The sequence below is a fragment of the Carlito syrichta genome, unplaced genomic scaffold, assembly GCF_000164805.1.
Source record: "Carlito syrichta isolate Samal-C Ts95f unplaced genomic scaffold, Tarsius_syrichta-2.0.1 Scaffold316420, whole genome shotgun sequence".
NCBI classification, from domain to species: domain Eukaryota; kingdom Metazoa; phylum Chordata; class Mammalia; order Primates; family Tarsiidae; genus Carlito; species Carlito syrichta.
Window position 1 is genome coordinate 651,745 of NW_007260516.1, and position 18,929 is coordinate 670,673.

At 39.7% G+C, this 18,929-nt stretch overlaps 1 protein-coding gene across 1 annotated transcript in view; it reads right to left on the minus strand.

The window, feature by feature from the left end:
- Nucleotides 1-18,190, minus strand: part of CARNMT1 (carnosine N-methyltransferase 1) — a 72,286-nt gene extending 54,096 nt beyond the window's left edge. Inside the window, exons 1-3 of the mRNA XM_021707174.1 lie at nucleotides 18,148-18,190; nucleotides 7,711-7,906; nucleotides 6,430-6,593 (exon numbers count right to left, since the gene is read on the minus strand). Coding sequence (XP_021562849.1) covers nucleotides 6,430-6,593; nucleotides 7,711-7,899 — 353 coding nt within the window. The 5' untranslated portion in view covers nucleotides 7,900-7,906; nucleotides 18,148-18,190. The remainder of the gene's footprint in view (nucleotides 1-6,429; nucleotides 6,594-7,710; nucleotides 7,907-18,147) is intronic.
- Nucleotides 18,191-18,929: the final 739 nt, after the last annotated feature.

Below are 18,929 nucleotides of genomic sequence, written 5' to 3' on the forward strand. Positions count from 1 at the left end.
AGCTATGCCCAGAGTGCTGACGCATATAAACTGTTATTTCAAGTAGTTAAGTGTGTGGTGACTTGTTGCACAGCAATAGATAACCAAGCTACATATGCATTTACCTCTCAGATGCAGCAATCACACTTTTAATAATTTAAAATAAAGATGTACCCTCTAGTACACATACCTGATAATAGGAAGCATTTGAGGGTTTTCCACTAGCAAATGGGAGCTTCAAGATCTTGATGCCAAACACTATAAATCCTTGACCAGTTGAGCTGTGACTTGTTGTCACTTATACCTGAGTCCTGTGTGCACATTAATATGCTGGGTCAGTTAAGAGCCCAGGCATTGGAAGTCTTCAAGTTTTAAAATTTTTTAAAGAATTAGGGCTTCTTTTCTTTTCTTTTCTTCTTGAATTGGAGTCTCACTCTGTCGCCCAGACTGGAGGGCAGTGGCCACTCCCAGCCACTGCAGCCTCGACCTGCTGGGCTCCGGCGATCCTTCCGCCTCAGCCTTCCAAGTAGCTGGAACTACAGGCACGTGCTACCATGCCCGGCTAATTTTTTGATTTATTGTAGAGATGAGGTCTCGCCAAGTTGCCCAGGTGGGTCTCGAACCCGCGGGCTCAGGCAATCCATTCACCTCAGCCTCCCCAAGCGTGGGATTACAGGCTGAGCCACCGAGCCCAGCTGGGCTTCTTTTCTTTAAGATGATCCATGCCCAAATCCACAAGCATGTTGACAGTGGGTTTCAGAATTTGTATGTTAAAGTCCATGTTGTTACATTGCGCTTTTTAAAAACTCTCACCTGCTTGTATTGTTAACTCAGAGATCATGAGATCTACTTATCAGGACAAAGAAGATAAACACTTCAGAGCTATTACAACTGATTATTTCTTTTCCTCAAAATCTGGTGGACATTGGGGAGAAAGCTCCACAATCCTGTGTTTTTTATATTAGCTCCAATTCCCAAAAGCACATACAGGCTCTACAACTGCAGGAGGAAAACGCATGATGGAAAATTTCCATAACCAATGCACTGAGACCTGAAAAAGTATACTTATTGGGTATGATTAATTATGATGCAATTAAGTGCCAACTAGTATTTCTCACTATGAGGCTAGCCAGAAACTACTGTAAAAGAAAAATAGCAGATCCCTCCACATTCTTTTCATTTTAATACTTAGTAAAGAGAACTCAGGAGAAATTAGTTCTGAGGTTATAATATAGATTATTTTTTAAAGATTATGGGATAAAGTTATTTCAAAATAAAAAATAAACTAAAAATATACCTCTAACAATATAATAATACCTGTGCATAAGGTTACTAATTGTAGCATTATATATTCTTACTAGATATTGCCAACTACCTAAATAGCCAAATATTTGGTTGGTTGAATAAACTATGGTACATCCAAATAAGAGTAATCTGCAGCTGTAAAAAAATAACTGAGGAAAACCTCCACAAACTGATAGCTATCTCTAGGATACATTAAGTGAAAAAACCCAAGTAAGGAATGCAAAATAAAGTATATAGTATATTATCTTGTGCGTATGACAAAAGGATGCAATTGAAAAAAAAGCACGCTTACCTTCTAAAAAAAAAGAGGAAGAATAAACAAGAAACCAATGATATTAGTGATTTACATGGGGTATGGAATAACTGGAGTGGCGAGATGAGGTACAGAAGGAACAGGAAAGGGAATGACACTTGTAAAGATCACTTTTTTGTCTAGTTTTGTCTGATAGTTCAGGAATCAAAAAATGACAATAAACCAATAAGGATTGGGGGTAGGGTGCACAACTCTAAAATTGAAAGCAAACAGAAACACATAAACCAAAATGTACTGAATTTCAAATGAAAACCACACTGTGGTGGTAGGAGTTGGAGGGAGGGCTAATTTGAGTAAATTGCTAAGGATATTTCACTATATATACTTAGTCTAGGGGGATAATATTGCTAGCAAATCCTGAACTCCTTTTGTTAGGTTTCTTTTTCACAAGGGTATGAATGAAGCAATTCTGAAACCATTTTGTGTGTATGGTAGATGACTGGGCAAATATTAAATGTATTAATGTTGTTGAAAACCAAGTTTCTCAATGTGGAAAAAGGTAAACATCTAGAGAAGAGATTAAACCAAAGAGGAATTCTATGGAATGGGGACTGGAATTAGAGTTATCAGCAAGAACTTATGATTTCTTCCTCCTCTTTTCTTTTCTTTTCGTTTTGTTTTGTTTTAAGAGAGAGTCTTACTCTGTCACTCAGGTTGGAATGCAGCTGTGTGATCGTAGCTCACTGCAGTCTCAAACTCCTGGGCTCAAGGCATCCACCCATCTAAGCCAAGTAGCTAAAACTACAGGCACATGCCACCATGCCCAGCTAATTTTTTGAACTCATGATTTCTTGTGTGTGTGTGTGTGTGTGTGTGTGTAGTCTTATCCACTAAAAGGCCCAGATCTTGGTTTATACATACCATTCCACAATAAAAGAAGCCAGATCCTTGGAGAAATAGTCAATTTTAGAACCCAAGTAAGGAAGCTACAAGATGGACCAAAAAATATCTTACTGTGCCAGAAAGCAAGGGGAAAAAAAATAGGATATGCAAAAAGGACACAGGAGGCAACTTAAAGGAACTCCTCACAGCCAAATCTGAGGCAATACGAACAATAAAATTAAAGAACAGTAATGAATTATAACCCATAATAGGAACCACGAGTCCTTCCTGATAAGAGATAAATAGCTAGATGCATAAGTAAGAAAGAAGGAAGTGTTCTTCCTTACAGTAGAATGCCAACTGACGATTATAGTTAGAAAATCATCCCACAACCATCATAGCACAGTTCATACAAGAATAATAAATGGGTGATACCTCTAGGGGTAAAAAATGGAAGAGCAGGATATTAATTGCATGATCTAAAAGTGTCTTACCAGAAACTGCTTATTAGCTTTGAGAAGAAAAATAGCAACTACTAGAGGAGAAACCAGATATCATCTTGATTAGATAATCAAAATAAAAACCCACAACAAAGGACTGACAGATATCATATGCCTCTGGATGTGATTATCTTAAAAAGGACATAACACAGCCGGGCTCGGTGGCTCAGCCTGTAATTCCGCGACTTTGGGAAGCTGAGGTGAGTGGATTGCCTGAGCCCGCGGGTTCGAGACCCGCCTGGGCAGCAAGAACTCATCTTTACAATAAATCAAAAAATCAGCCGGGCATGGTAGCGCATGCCTGTAATTCCGGCTACTTGGAAGGCTGAGGTGGAAGGATTGCCGGAGCCCAGCAGGTCGAGGCTGCGGTGGCCGGGAGTGACCACTGCACTCCAGTCTGGGCGACAGAGTGAGACTCCAACTCAAAAAAAAAAAAAAAAAAAAAAAAAGGACATAACAAACTGGGTCTGGTGGCTCATGCCTGTAATCCCAGCACTTTGAGAGGCAGAGGTGAGAGAATTGGCCGAGCCCACAGTTTCGAGACCAGTCTGGGCAACTTGGCAAGACCTCGTCTCTACTATAAGTCAAAAAATTAGCTGGGTGTGTGGGCGTGCGCCTGTGGTTACAGCTACTCAGAAGGCTGAGGCAGAAGGATACCTGCATCCAGCAGGTTGGGGCTGCAGGCTGCGGTGGCTGTGAGTATGCCACTGAACTAGAACCTGGGCGACAGAGTGAGACTCTGACTCAAAAAACAAACACCCCCCCCAACCCAAAATACATCAGTTACGTGCCATTTTCACAGAGAATATACAACCTAGGTCCAATCATGAAGAAACACTGGACAGTCTCAAACTGGGCAAAATTCTGTAAAATAACGTTTGTGTATTCTACAAAAATGTTAATGTCATGAAAGTCAAAGAAAGGCCAAGGAACAGTTCTAGATTAAAGACTAAGAATGACAATTAAATGCAATACAATATCTTGGACTGGATTCTAGACTGGACAGAAAAATAAATGCTATTATTCATTTAAAGGACATTACCAAGATAACTTATGAAACTTGAATATAGACTGCAAAACAGTGCCCAGGGTTGAATTTCCTCAATTTGGTAACTGTGTTTATGTAAGAGAATATCCCTATTCTCAGGAATAAACTCTGAAGTATTATGTGGTTTAAGAAAAAAATGCGCCGGGCTAGGTGGCTCAGCCTGTAATCCCACGCCTTTGGGAGGCTGAGGTGAGTGGATTGCCTGAGCCCGTGGGTTCGAGACCCGCCTGAGCAGCGAGACCTCATCTCTACAATAAATCAAAAAATCAGCCGGGCATGGTAGCGCATGCCTGTAATTCCGGCTGCTCGGAAGGCCGAGGTGGAAGGATCACCGGAGCCCAGCAGGTTGAGGCTGTGGTGGCCGGGAGCGGCCACTGCACTCCAGTCTGGGCGACAGTGAGACTCCAACTCAAAAAAAAAAAAAAAAAATGCAAGGTGTATACAAACTAATCTCTCAACTGATTTAAATAATAATCTTGTGCATGTGTGGTTTTAGGTACACACGTAAAGTAGGGGAAGGAGAAAGGGAAGAAAGGAAGAGGAAATGATAAAGCAAAAGTAATAAAATATTAAAAACTGGTAATTTTAGGCCGGGCACAGTGGCTCACGTCTCTAATCCCAACACTTTGAGAGGCAGAGGTGAGATGATTGCCTGAGACCATGGATTCGACACCAGCCTGGGCAACTTGGCAAGACCCTGTATCTACAATAAACCGAAAAATTAGCCAGGTGTAGTGGTGCACACCAGTAGTTCCAGCTTTGGAAGGCTGAGATGGAAGGATAGCCTGAGCCTAGCAGGTTGAGGCTGCGGTGGTTGTGATGTGCCACTGCACTCCAGCCTGAGTGACAGTGAGACTCCAACTAAAAAAAAAAAAAAAATTGGTAATTTTTGGTAAAGAGAATATGAGAGGTCCCTGTGTAATTTATGGAACTTATCTGTAATTTTGAAGTTATTTTAAAATTAAAAAAAAGTTTTTTTAAAAAAGAGAGAAAAGAGTCAGGCATAGTGGCTCACACCTATAATCCAAGTACTTTGGGAGGCCGAGGCAGGATCACTTGAGCGCCTAGGAGTTGGAGATCAGCCTGGGCAATATTGTAAGAATCTGTCTCTACAAAATAAAAAATTTCTTAAATAAAAAAAGTAAAAAGAAAAGAGACATAACTGGATGCGGTGGCTCATGCCTGTAATCCCAGCACTTTGGGAGGCTGAGGTGAGAGGACTGCCTGAACCCACGGGTTTGAGACCAGCCTGGGCAACTCAGCGAGACCTCATCTCTACAATAAATCAAAAAAGTAGCCGGGCGTGGTGGAGTGTGCCTGTAGTGTGCCAGCTACTTGGAGGGCTGAGGCAAAAGGATCACCTGAGCAGGTCGAGGCTGCGGTGGCCGTGAGTGTGCCACTGCACTCCAGCCTGGGTGAGAGAGTGAGACTCCTACTCAAAAAAGAAAAGAAAAGGGACACACACATATGTCCCTTAAATTTTCTGGAAGGATACCCCCAAACTTCAAGTTCTCAATTAATAAGGAAGGGAAGTAGATGCGGAAAGGAGCCTCTCTGCAAAGATCCTTTAAATGACAGAGACTGCATTCCATCCAGTGGTTTTCTTACAGCTTCTAAGTCAGGGGTCCCTAACCTGGGATCAAAGGATCCAAGGAGTCTGTGATTAGAATTCACTGAGTCTATTAAGAGGATAGGGGAAAAAATTATACTTTAATTTCAGTAACTGATTTTTTCTTCAATTATAAATGCGGGCAATACTGACAATCTTCAGCAATACCTGTGACTTTATCACTAACATAAATCACATATATTTTCACTTCATGTTAGTTGTTGAGATTCTCAAAATAGCTTATATATATACACACACACATATCATCCAGCATTTCCATAATATAGTAATTACACTGACTACTAGACTGTAGTAAATGAGATACATAATAAAAAACGTGTCATATCATAAATTTGCTTTTTAAATATTTTGATAACTACATTTCAAAATAACTGGCTTCTTTGTAATCCTATGCATTTTATTTTATCCACTTAAAAATATCATTCTGAAAAGTGGATCGTGGGCTTCAGACTGCCTAAGGGTTCCCAGGCACAAAAATTTAAGAACCTCTGCTCAAAGGCCCATTTGTTTACAAGTATGTCACAATGAGAATTAAAAGTTGCAGTTGTTTACTTTGTCATAAAGCAAATTATAAAAAGATATACATCATAATGAATATTCAACCCACCCTTCTTATTTTTCAGTTTCTAAAGAGTAATTTCCTCTAAGAACTAGAGAAAAAATTATTCAATAGTAACTACAACCACACACAGAGCATCCCATAAGAAATATAACACTCACATGTAAAACATACAGGCAACTACAAAAATGAATCAAGACTGAAACGTCTTATAAAGAAACTCAGTGCTTACACATTCTTCAAGAAATTGATTAAAAACAAGGTACTATTTACCATCTCTCTTTTGGAAAATTTTTTAAAATTTCTTTAATGATTGGCTGGTAGCAGGCATCTCTTTCTGCTTTCCCAGTTTCACTCCAGTCTCTCACAAACTGTTTCAATGTGGATTTTAACTTATCCATGTCAAATGTAGATGCTGGCATAATCTTTCCATTCCCCTGTTTTTTAAAAAAAAAAAAAAAAAAAAAAAAGACAACATTTAGCTTTTGAGAGAGTTTTTTTGTTTTTTGAGTAGGAGTCCCACTCTGTCGCCCAGGCTGGAGCGCAGTGGCATGCTGACACCCACCGCAGCCTCAACCTGCTAGGTTCAGGTGATCCTTCCACCTCAGCCTTCCAAGTAGCTGGAACTACAGGCATGTGCCACCCAGCTAATTTTTTGATTTATTGTAGAGACGAGGTCTCACCAAGTTGCCCCAGCTGGTCTCGAATCCATGGCAATCCCCTCACCTCAGCCTCTCAAAGTGCTGGGATTATAGGCGTGAGCCACCGCGCCCAGCATTCAATTTTGATTATAGTTAAACAGACATACTGCTAAGGGACTATAGAGGTGGTTTAGTGGATAAACTGCTAGCCTCTCATCTCAACTGGGGTTCAAGTAAAGCTTGAGATCCTAAATGAAAAGAGTTTGGTGGTCTCACATCTACCCTTCAAAGATTAAGGTTCATTCATCCTAAAACCACCATAAAATTAAGCAGACTTTACTCAGGAGAGGACCAGAACTGAGCTGCTATGGAGACCAAACATCCTCTCTCTAAAAGAGAATACAGTCCCTCCAGGTCACTGATAAGGCACCATGGAGTGGCTCACTGGACTGGCCCAACTGTTTCCATCCTGTGGGTACAACGAGAGGACTTCAGTTTCTATTACTGCCAGTTCCTTGTAAAAATAATTTCTTACAAAAAAAAAAAAGATGAATATCAACAGACACAAGATACTGAAAAAATATGAGTTAAGCAAGGGAAATTAATTATATATAGCTAGTAAAGTTGTTTGTAAAAACTTAAGTCACCAACCCTTATATAAGCTAAAACATTTAAAACATTATGTTAAAGTGTATTAAAATGTCAACAATTATATTAGTAATAGCAACAACAAAAAAATCAGTGAACAAATGCAGTCTGTGGCGTACTGTTCTACTATGCCTAACCAAATGAACATACAAGTGAAACAGTCTGAATGGCCTGTTCCAGATTATAAAAATGAAATCAAGAAAGATAAAAACCTCAAAATATGAAGGTTAACCCTAAAATAAGAATAGAACAAACTTTCACATACATCTTCTCCATATTCTTTATTTTCAAACATATGTATGCAATCATTCACAATGGTCAGTAGTATTTCTTGATTATGATCAATGCATTTCCGGATCTTGTCCAAGTGAAGAAGAAACTGAGGAAGTAGTTTCTGCTGATTAGCTGGAAGTGATCGAAATTGTCTTTCTGTTCGGTTCACTCGCTCATGCATACTGGTGCTAAAACATAAAAGGTGTTTTTTAAATTGGCAAAAGAATTCTCATCAGAGGCCAATCTTACTTTTAAGGTTGTCTTTCTGTACAACTATTCCCTTATTATGTTGAACCCTATCCTGCTCATTTACAATCCCTCTTGGGTTTTAATATCAACCTAGAACATTTTACAAAATACAAATGGTTGGTAATTGGTAAAAGTAAACATCTGTACCAATTAGAAGGGGGAAAAGAGGAAATATAAAGAGCAATAGTGTACAATGAGTTTATTCTTATGATTTCGATGTTCAAATTTAAAATTTTCAGCAAAATCAATTGAAAGCTTAAAATTTTTCCATCTTTAAGTAGTAAAATGCTGCTGGAAAATTACAATACATATATATAAAATATGTTTTGAAATTAACTAAAAGCCAGCCAAGTTGAATGTTTTTACAATCATAAAAGAGCTTATATCCTACAAAAGTACTAAACAAATGGAAAATTGAAATTCTATGGGGTTTTACGTAACAATATTCACAATTTGCAATCCAAGTTTCCAGATAACTCTAAAGGACACATTAGGGACTACTTATTCATAAAACTAGAAAAGAGAACATCATTTTTAAAAATTAAGTATATACTCACACAATACGTCTTTTTACATCAAACATATGGGCAAAATTTAACAGCCTAACTATATCGAATTTGGAAGAAAATGTAGAATAATTAGGACATTTAAACACCTATGGTGAGTACATAAATTAGAAGCATTTTGGAAAATAATTTAGAGCATTACCGTAAAGTTTTATATGGTACTTGTCTTGTGACCTAGCAATTGTACTCTTAGACATATATTTAAGAAACTATTACAAATGGGCACCATAAAACATGAACAGCTGGACACGGTGGCACATGCCTGTAATCCCAGCACTTTGGAGGGCAGAAGTGAGAGGAGTGCCTGAGCCCAGGGGTTTGAGACCAGCCTAGGCAACTTGTTGAGACCTCGTCTATACAATAAATCAAAAAACTAGCCAGGCATGGTGGTGTGCGCCTATGGTCCCAGCTACTTGTAAGGCTAACGCAGAAGGATCACCTGCGCCCAGAAGGTTGAGGCTGTGGTGGTCATGAGCATGCCACTGCACTTCAGTCCGGGCATCAGAGTGAGACTGATTCAAAAAAAAAAAGGAACACTTTTTCTTTTTTTTCAAGTTGGAGTCTCACTCTGTTACCCAAACTGGAATGCAGTGGCACACTCATGGGTACCACAGCCTCAACCTGCTGGGTTCAGATGATCCTTTCACCTCAGCCTTCCAAGTAGCTGGAACTACAGGTGTGCATGACCATGCCCAGTTATTTTTTTTTTTTATTGTAGAGATGAAGTCTCACCATGTTGCCCAGGCTGGTCTCGAACCTGTGTGCTCAGGCAATCCTCTTGCCTCTGCCTCCCAAAGGGCTGAGATTACAGGCGAGAGCCACCATTCCCAGCTAAATATGAACAATTTTCATCAGGGCACTATTAGAAATAACAAACAAAAAAATCTGGAAACAACTCAAAGGGCTGCTATAGTAGACTGAAGAAATTATAGTATAGTTATACAATGGAATATAGTGAAATGAATAAACTATAACTCACACAATATGGATAAAACTCAGGAATGTAAGTTGAAGAAAAATATATAGCTGGGAGTGGTGGCTCACACCTGTAATCCCAACACTTTGGGTAGCTGAGGCAAGAGGATTGCCTGAGTTCAGGAGTTCAAGACCAGCCTGGGCAATTTGGCGAGACCTCGTCTCTACAATTAAAAAAAAAAATTAGCTGGGCATAGTGATGTGCACCTGTGGTTCTGGCCACTTAGAAGGCTTAGGCGGAAGGATCGTCTGAGCCCAGCAGGCCGAGGTTGCAGTGTCCGTGAGCGTGCCACTGCACTCCAGCCTGGGTGACAGAGACTGACTCAAAAAAAACAAAAAAGAAAGAAAAACATAATATACAATTGTATTTTATAGAAAACTAAACAAAATATTGTTTAAAGATTGAGAGTATGTGGAAAAACTACAAGGAAAGCAAAGAAGTGAAAATTCAGTGATTTTCTTTGAAGGGGCAGAGAGACAATGTTTTTTCTTTAAAACGAAGTGGTAGGTTTATGGGTGTTCACTGTGTCATTCCTTATTTTATATATGCACATATGCACATATACATGCACATATATATAATGCAACACACATATATATAATGCAACCTCACAAACACACACATTTGGCATTTACTCAATATTAAATGAAAACGAAAAATACTTTTTTCATTTGGTTGCCTAAATCTTACACTCTATTCATCCCATCAATTCTCTCATTTTTATCTTCTTATGCCAAATTGCTCTCTAATTTCTGAACACTAATAAAGAAGTTCAGAAAAGGCACTTGACAAAACTTAAAAACCTGGCCATGCTTTTAGAAGCTTATTGTGTGGTGGTTTGGTAGGGGCACCCTTACTGGTAATGTGAAAAGATCAAGTTGGCAGTGCCTGCATTGAGGTTTACTATCCTCCTCCCCTAGACAGTATGATAGTGAACTTTGAAGTCAGAAAGATCTGGGTTAAATCCAGGCTATGCCACTTATTTGCTACATGACCTCATACAGCAAAAGGTACTTCCTTTCTCTGTGCTCCAACTGTCTCATATACAAAAGCAAGATAATAACAAGAATGATGATGATCGTACAAGCTACCATTTATTGAAATTTAATAAATGGCAGGCACTAAACCAAGCCAATTAACAGGGATTATTCTGAAACATCTCCATAAAATCCCTCGAGGTAGGTACCATTATGTTCCTATGCCTACCCGATAGGGTTTCATTGGAAATAATGTACTCAAAGCATTTAGCCCACTGGCTGAAGACAAAGCAAGCTCTCAACAAATAGTACGTATGTCTAATTTATATAATGAATATGTTTACAGTGAAAATATGAAAAATGCAGAAAATTAAAACTGCTCAGAGAAAGAAAGTCTAATAACTCCTCTTCTAAAGGGAACCACTCCTAACCTTTTGGGAATATTATTTTTCATCAAGACAAAGTCACCTAGCATCTTTCTTTCTTTTAAAGTGAACATTGACAAATAAAGTTGTATATATTTATGGGATACAAAGTGATGTTATAATACATGTATACAATGTGGGATGATTGACACTAATTAACATGTCTATCACTTCAAATATGTATCATTTACTCCTCCTGTCTATCTGGGACATTGTAACCTTTAACCAATATCTACCTATTTCCCCCAAGCCTCCAGTTTTTACTGTAACCACCATTGTACTCTCTGTGAGATTAATCATTTCAGATTCCACATACAAGTGAGAACATACAATAGTTGTCTTCCTATGCCAGGCTTATTTTCTCTAGCACCTTTGTATTCAAAATGTACACAGAACAGCAGATCACTTGGAAATGGTTAAGAATGCAGAATTTCAGGCCCTACTCAAGACCTACTGAATTGTATCTGCCTTTTAATAAGTACCTCAGGTGATTAATACATTAGAGCTTGAGAAGCATTTATAATTATTCATCTTTATCAAAGGAATTTTCCCAGATCAAAAAATAAGTTCTCAAATATAACAATTGGTGTTCATCATTTCATCTTATGTAACCAACAGCTATTTAGCTATTTTTCAAGTGCTGGTCACGTAGATACTTTCACTTGTTTTCATGATGAAATTTTTGTGTTTTAGGCCAGGTGTAGTGGCTCATGCCTGTAATCCCAACACTTTGGGAGGCAGAGGTGAGAGGATTGCCTGAGCTCAAGGGTTCTAAACTAGCCTGAGCAACATGGCGAGACCTCATTTCTACAATAAAAAAATTAGCTGGGCATGGTGGTGCATGCCTGTGGTTCCAGCTACTTGGAAGGCTAAGGCAGAAGGATCACCCGAGCCCAGCAGGTCCAGGCTGCGGTGGTCATGAGCCATGTGCCACTGCACTCCAGCCTGGGTGAGACTCAAAGTGAGACTTCAACTCAAAAAAAAAAAAAAAAAAAATTGTGTTCAAAATCTGTGTATATTATGGGAAAAAATTAGCATAAATCTACAAAAGCAGAATTACCAGGTCAGAAGAAGTGTTTTTAAGGCTCTTGACACAAAGTGATTTTCAGAAATAGAGTATGACACTAAAGAGAACTATTTAAAGTGACCATAGTAAGCTAGGAAAACAACTGAACTCAACAGTTTACAATTTACTGCCAACAGGTTAAACAGTCTCAAGGAAACTTTCTTTCTACTATTTATTTCTGGGCTTTAGATGCCCCATAACCTCCCTGTCACACTTCAAAACTCATACCCAAACTGAACTTAGCACATGCCCCACAAAAACCTGTACTCCTTCCTATATGGTTAATACTGATGAATGGTACTCCATAAATGCGCCCAAGTCAGAAACTCAGGAGTCATCCTGCAATGCCTCTTCTCTTAGTCCCACAATAAGTCCAGGATACTTTTCCATCCTACTTCATAAAACTGTCTGCAAATTACCACATCTCTAATGCTTTACCTCAAGCCCCACTATGTCTCCCAAAGATTGCTGAGAATCCTGCTACTTAGGAATACTGTTCCCAGCTGAAGGCTGTCTTCAGTCTAATTCCTCCTCATCCCCACATCTAATCAGATGATTTTTTTTTCTTTAAAGAAAGAAGGGTCTTGCTCTGTTGCCCAGGCTGGAGTGCAGTGATGCAATCATAGTTTACTATAACCTCAAACTCCCAGGCTCAAGTGATCCTCCTGCCTCAGTCTCCCAGGCAGCTGAGACTATAGGCATGTACCACCCCTAGCCAATTTTACTTTTGTGGACATAGGATCTCACTAAGTTGCCCAAGCTGGTCTAGAATTCCTGGTTCCAAGCGATCCTCACCTCAGCCTCCTAGTGCTGGGATTACAGGCATGAATCACTGTACCTGGTCATTATCAGATGAGTTCTAAAATACATGAATCTCCATATTTCAGCATATATAAAAAACAATAAACCTTCAGTTACACTCCCAAGGTACCACTTGTGGTTTTCCATAGAGGCTACTTATTACCAAGTAGTAACAAGGTCTAAGGAGTTGAGGTGAGTTATCAGAGGAGCTGTCAATTCCTGTAGTAAACTACAGAGCAGAATGAAATGCAGGATATCCCTCAACCCCTAGTTACTTAATGTGTAAAGCTGCCATAACCTACATTCAGATTCTTATAATAGGTGGAGTCTTACCAAAATTGAGACACAGTCCAACCTTACTGTACTATTGTAATTAGGGCTAACTTCACCATTCTGAAAATGCTTACACTATCAAAATGCTGTACGGCAGGGGTGGGTAAACCATGGACAACTGGCTATTTGAATGCTTTTGTAGTCTTATTGGTATACAGTCACACTCATTTGTTTAAACATTACCTAAGGTTGCTTCCACTCAAGGGCAGAGTTGAATAGTTCTAATAAGAGACCACCTGGGCCTCAAAGCTTAAAATATTTACTGCCTAGCTCTTTTAAGAAACTCTGCCAAACTCGCTCTTTTAAGAAACTCTGCCAAACTCGCTCTAAAAGAATGTTTTAGGGAGGTGTAGTGGCTCATGTCTGTAATCCCAGCATTTTGGGAGGTGGAGGCGAGAGGACTGCCTGAAACCAGGGGTTTGAGACCAGCCTGGGTAACTTGGCGAGACCCTGTGTCTACAATAAATCAAAAAAGAAATTAGCTGGGCATGGTGGCGCATGCCTGTGGTTCCAGTTACTTGGAGGCCAAGGAGAAAGGATCACTTGAGCCCAGCAGGTCAAGGCTGTGGTGGCCATGAGTATGCCACTGCACTCCAGCCTGGGCAACAGAGTGAGACTCCAACACAAAAACAACAACAATGTTTTACAAACTAAGTAAGCATCAGAAGGTGACACCCTCTGGCAAATAAAGGAAGAAAATATACTCAGCAGGCATTTTTCCTCAAGGGTACCTTTATCTCCAGCTCTCCTTAGAAAGTTGGTTTCAAGCTAGGCGCAGTGGCTCATGCCTATAATTCCAGCACTTTGGGAGATAGAGCCAAGAGGATTGCCTGAGCCCACGGGTTCGACACTAGACTGGGCAACATGGCGAGACCTCATCTCTACAATAATCAAAAATTAGCTGGGTGTGGTGGTACGCACCTGTGGTCCTAGCTACTTGGAAGGCTAAGGCGGAAGGATTGCCTGAATGCAGCAGGTTGAGGTTGCAGTGACCAAGAGTGTGCCACTGCACTCCACCTGGGTGACAGAGTGAGATTTTAACTCAAAAAAAAAAAAAAAAAAAAAAAAAAGCTGGTTTCAGCAGTGACCTCAACTCTAATTTATTCAACTGTCAATAGGGTGGGTCTATTCCAGGTCCAAGCTAAGGAATTCCAAACAGGAAAACATACCTTGTCAGAAGTAAAGTCACGCTCAATTTATCTTAAATCTTTATTAATTACCTAACATTCAATTGTCTTACTAGTGTCACTCCTTATTAATGCATGGTAAAATTTTAGTGAATGATTTTGGATTTCAGGTCAGACTCTACCAGTTTGATTGTATACCCCTAGTAAAGTTGCTTGCCTATCTATGTGCTTATCTCCTCACCTGTAAAACTTAGCTCTAAAATCTCAATACTTAAAATCTCAATCCATTATTTCTAAAAGTGAGGAGTTTCTGAAAAGACCTTTACTTTCCCAATTGTAGTATTCTCTGTATACTGAGTTATCTTATTCATAACAAGAGTGGTTTTAAAGATAACATTTTTTGCTATTCAGTACAAATGGACTATACCTATTTTTACCTTAATCAGCATGTCCTCTAAGCAAAATCTATAGGAATCACAAAATTGGAACCCATTAGAAAGAGAAAATATTAATCAAAGGACATTTCTTGCCTGATAATTTTTAATTTAAATCTTCTACTATTGACTAAAAGACATTTGACTGTAAAACCAAACCTTCCAAAATTTGGAAGTACAACTGACCCTTGAACAATGCTGGGGTTAGAGATACTCAACTCCCTGTGCAGTAAAAAATCCATACATAACTTCTGACTCCCCCAAAACTTTACTAACAGCCTACCACTGACCAGAAGTCTTACCAATAACATAAACAGTTGATTAACACATACTTCTTGTTATATATATTATGTACTATATTCTTATAATACAGTAAGCCAAGAAAATTATAAGAGAAAATATATTTACAGTACTAATACTGTATTTATCAATACTGTAAGTTACAAGATGAACTGTCGATGTGAAATGGCAGAAAGCCACAGCTTAAGACCTCAAGCTACAGTATATTAACAAGCAATTCAACTTTTTCTTGTAGTGTCATGACTTTTCTTGCTTCTTGGGAGCACTTCCAGCATTACGAGTGGCACTTCATATGGGTCCTATGTGTTATTCAAGGTTTACAGTTTTGCACTAAACATGATAAAAAATAAGCAAGACCCACATGAGAACAATTTTTACTGCAATATGCAATTTACTGGAGAGGCAAGGCAGAGATGACTGTTTTAAGCAGATACTGGCAATGCTTGATCACAACAGCAACAGGAGGTGGCTACAAAATTGTTATAATAGCACAGAATGTACTACAGTTAAATTTATGCAGTCATAATTTAATGCTGCATCTTTTTGTTTTGTTTTTGTTTTTTGAGTAGGAGTCTCACTTTGTCACCCAGGCTGGAGTGCAGTGGCACACTCATGGCCACTGCAGCCCTGACCTACTGGGCTTAGATGATCCTTCCACCCCAGCCTTCCAAGTAGCTGGAACCACAGGCATGTGCTTCCACGCCCAGCTAATTTTTTGATTTATTATAGAGACACAGTCTCCCCAAGTTGCCCAGGCTGGTCTCAAACCCCTGGATTCTGGCAATCCTCTCACTTCCATCTCCCAAAGTGCTGGAATTACAGGTGTGAGGCACCACACCTGGTTTGCATCTTTTCATGTCTACATTTCTCACAACTGAAAATGGCCCTATGTAGGATCTCTAAGTGTTTGTGTGTGAGGTTTTGATAAGTTTTAATTTTTAATAATAGATGTGTATTTTTTATGGTAGTAAATGATAAAACAGACTAGTATCTACATACATTTTATATACTTATGACATCTTTTTCTTAATTTTTTCAGTTTCTAGACTACCCAGTTTGTTACAGATCTCCAAGATAAATTTCCAATACTTTTGTTGAAAAAAAATTCATGTAAAAAGTGGACCCATGTAGTTTAGACCCATGTTGTTCAAGGGTCAAATGTACTTGCTAAAGGTCTAGAACAGAACTATTCATCACAACTTACTTCAATAATGAAAAGGCTTTTACCTTCACTGTCCAAAACAGCAGATATTAACCACACGTGGACACTTGGAACACAGCTAGAGCAACTACATTTTAAATTTTATTACTTTTGGCCAGATATGACTGGTGGCTAGAATACTGGACAGTGTAAGTGTAAAAATTCATAAAATACTGGAACACTCCACTGTGTTTTCTGCTATGCAAGCTTTCTGTATCCCTAGCCTATAAGTTAAGTGACTTTTTTTGGGGGGGGGGAAGGGTTTCGCTGTTGCCCAGGCTGGAGTGCAGTGGCAGTCATGGCTCACTGCAGCCTTGAACTTCTGGGTTCAAAGGATCCAAGGATCCTTCCACCTTAGCCTCCCTAGTAGCTAGGACTACAGGTACATGCCACCATGCCCAGCTAAATTTTCTACTTTTTGTAGAAACCGGGTCTCATTATATTGCCCAGGCTGGTCTCAAACTTCTGGCTTAAAGCAATCCTCCCGCCTCAGCCTCCCAATGTGCAGGGATTATAAGCATGAGTTACTACTGTGCCCAGCCAAGTGATTTTTTTTAAAGCGTATTTTTTATGTTATACTCTTTTCAGTCCAAGGATGTGAAGTGTTTCAAGGGAGTACACACTGGCTGGGCACAATGGATCACCCCTGTAATTCCAGCACTTTGGGGGGCCAAGGTGGGAGCATCATTTGAGGCCAGGAGTTCAAGACCAGCCTGGGCAACACAGATAGATCCCCTATCTACAAAAAAATAGAGAGTGGCCAGGCACGGTGGCTCATGCCTGTAATCCCAGCACTTTGGGAGGCCTAAGTGAGAGGATTGCCTGAGCCCAGGTGTTTGAGACCAGTCTGGGCAACTTGGTAAGACCTCATTTCTACAATAAATTTAAAAATTGGGTAATCCCTTCGGGTCCCCTCCCACTGTGGGAGTTTTCTGTCCTTTCAATAAATCCTGATTTATTTCTAAAAAAAATAAAAAATAATTACAAAAGAAAAATAAAAAAATTAGTTGGGTGTGGTAGCATGCGCCTGTAGTTCCAGCAACTTGGAAGACTGAGGCGGAAGAATTGCCTGAGTTCACTAGGTTGAGGCTGCGGTGGCCGTGAGCATGCCACTTTACTTCAGCCTGGGCAACAGAGTGAGACTCCAATTCAAAAAAACAAAAAACAAAAAACTGCACACAAGAACACTTTTCTATACTTCCACACCTAAACCCAAGTTGCAGGTCAACCTACTGCATAAAGGCTCATCTCATGCCTCATAAATATCAGTTCTTAATTGGTCCTAATATACTAAATCTGGATACATTTATTATATTAACTAAATATGTCTACTATATTCCCAAAACATTTCCCAATATTCTCTCCAGATTTTTCAAGAATAAAATGGCCAGACTTTTCTGCACCTACCACTCAGCTCTGTGATGACAGTTGCTTTCCCTTACTCTATAGTTCTTTCAGACACAATTCTTACATTAAATTTAATTATCTGGTGGTCCGACTTCTTCCCTGTTATTACTAAATCTGGAGAAATAAATATCCAAACTATGAGTCTCCTTTTTGGCTCCTAAGTAATGCAATCCCTGGTCCCTATTCCTGAGTTTAATTAGTAAATTATTTCATCAAGATCTCTGTCTGAAATATAATCAGATTTCAAATAAATTTAAACTTTCATTAAGTAAGCTTCTAAACTCAGACTAGTAACAAACTACTTTATGGGTCAAAAAATTGACAGACATTTCGGGAATGACAAATGTATTTATTTGCTACTATTTGTTTTATTTGTTAAAAATAGAGACGACAACAACAACATATGCCAAGCACTGGTGACATAAAAATAAGGCTCAGCCCCTGCCCTTGAGGAGGTCACAGTAAAGCAAGAGATTTATATAAATAACTATAATATAAAAGAGATGAACAAGAGTTTTAAAGTTTGCATAAAGCACAGCAGGAACCCACCTAAGGGAACAGGTTTACCTGCGTAGGAGGTTATGTCTGTCCGATTCCAACTGCAGATTCCAAATCCAGCCACGGCTGGATTTTCACATCTCTTACGTGAACAGAAGTGTTACCTTTACCTGAAAATCCAGCTGACTTAAGTCCCTTTCAGATCCTGGAATTATCATTGTGTGATTAAGCTACTTTAACATCTATCTAGAAGAAATGTTAAGAAGTTGTTGGGATTATGAATATGGGACAGACTTAAAGGCCCTACCACAGTGCCCAGCCCACAGGGAGAACTCATCCACATCCGCGGAACACGAGGACATAAAGGCGGCTCCGACGGTGCCTTCTCTCATTTTCCTCCCTAATAACTAGCACATTTTAGCCTGACCGGACCACCGCCACCCTTAATCGCCCACCCGTTAAAGACACTGAGCGGCATCCTTCAGTTGCACACAACAAATGTGCACCTACATTCACAGCCGGGGGGGTGGGGGGCATGGAAATCTTAAACTGCTCTTGCAAGACCTGGTAACAGTTTGGGCAAACATGTCTTACGGCATCCCACGTGTAGGTGAACTTGGGCTCTCCGTGTGTGCGCTTTGGAGGACATGGACAACACACACCAATCCTGCCCGGCACCGGACGGTTTGACCACCATCATCTTCTATCTGAGACTGTCAGAGCACTTCTCCGGTCACCCCTACCGGCCTCAAAGCCAAACCTTTAACGGGGGATGGAAGGCAGAAGAGCTCATCCGATCCTGGGCTCAGAAGACAGAGGCTGAGCAGGAGACGGCGCGGCAGACACGCGGG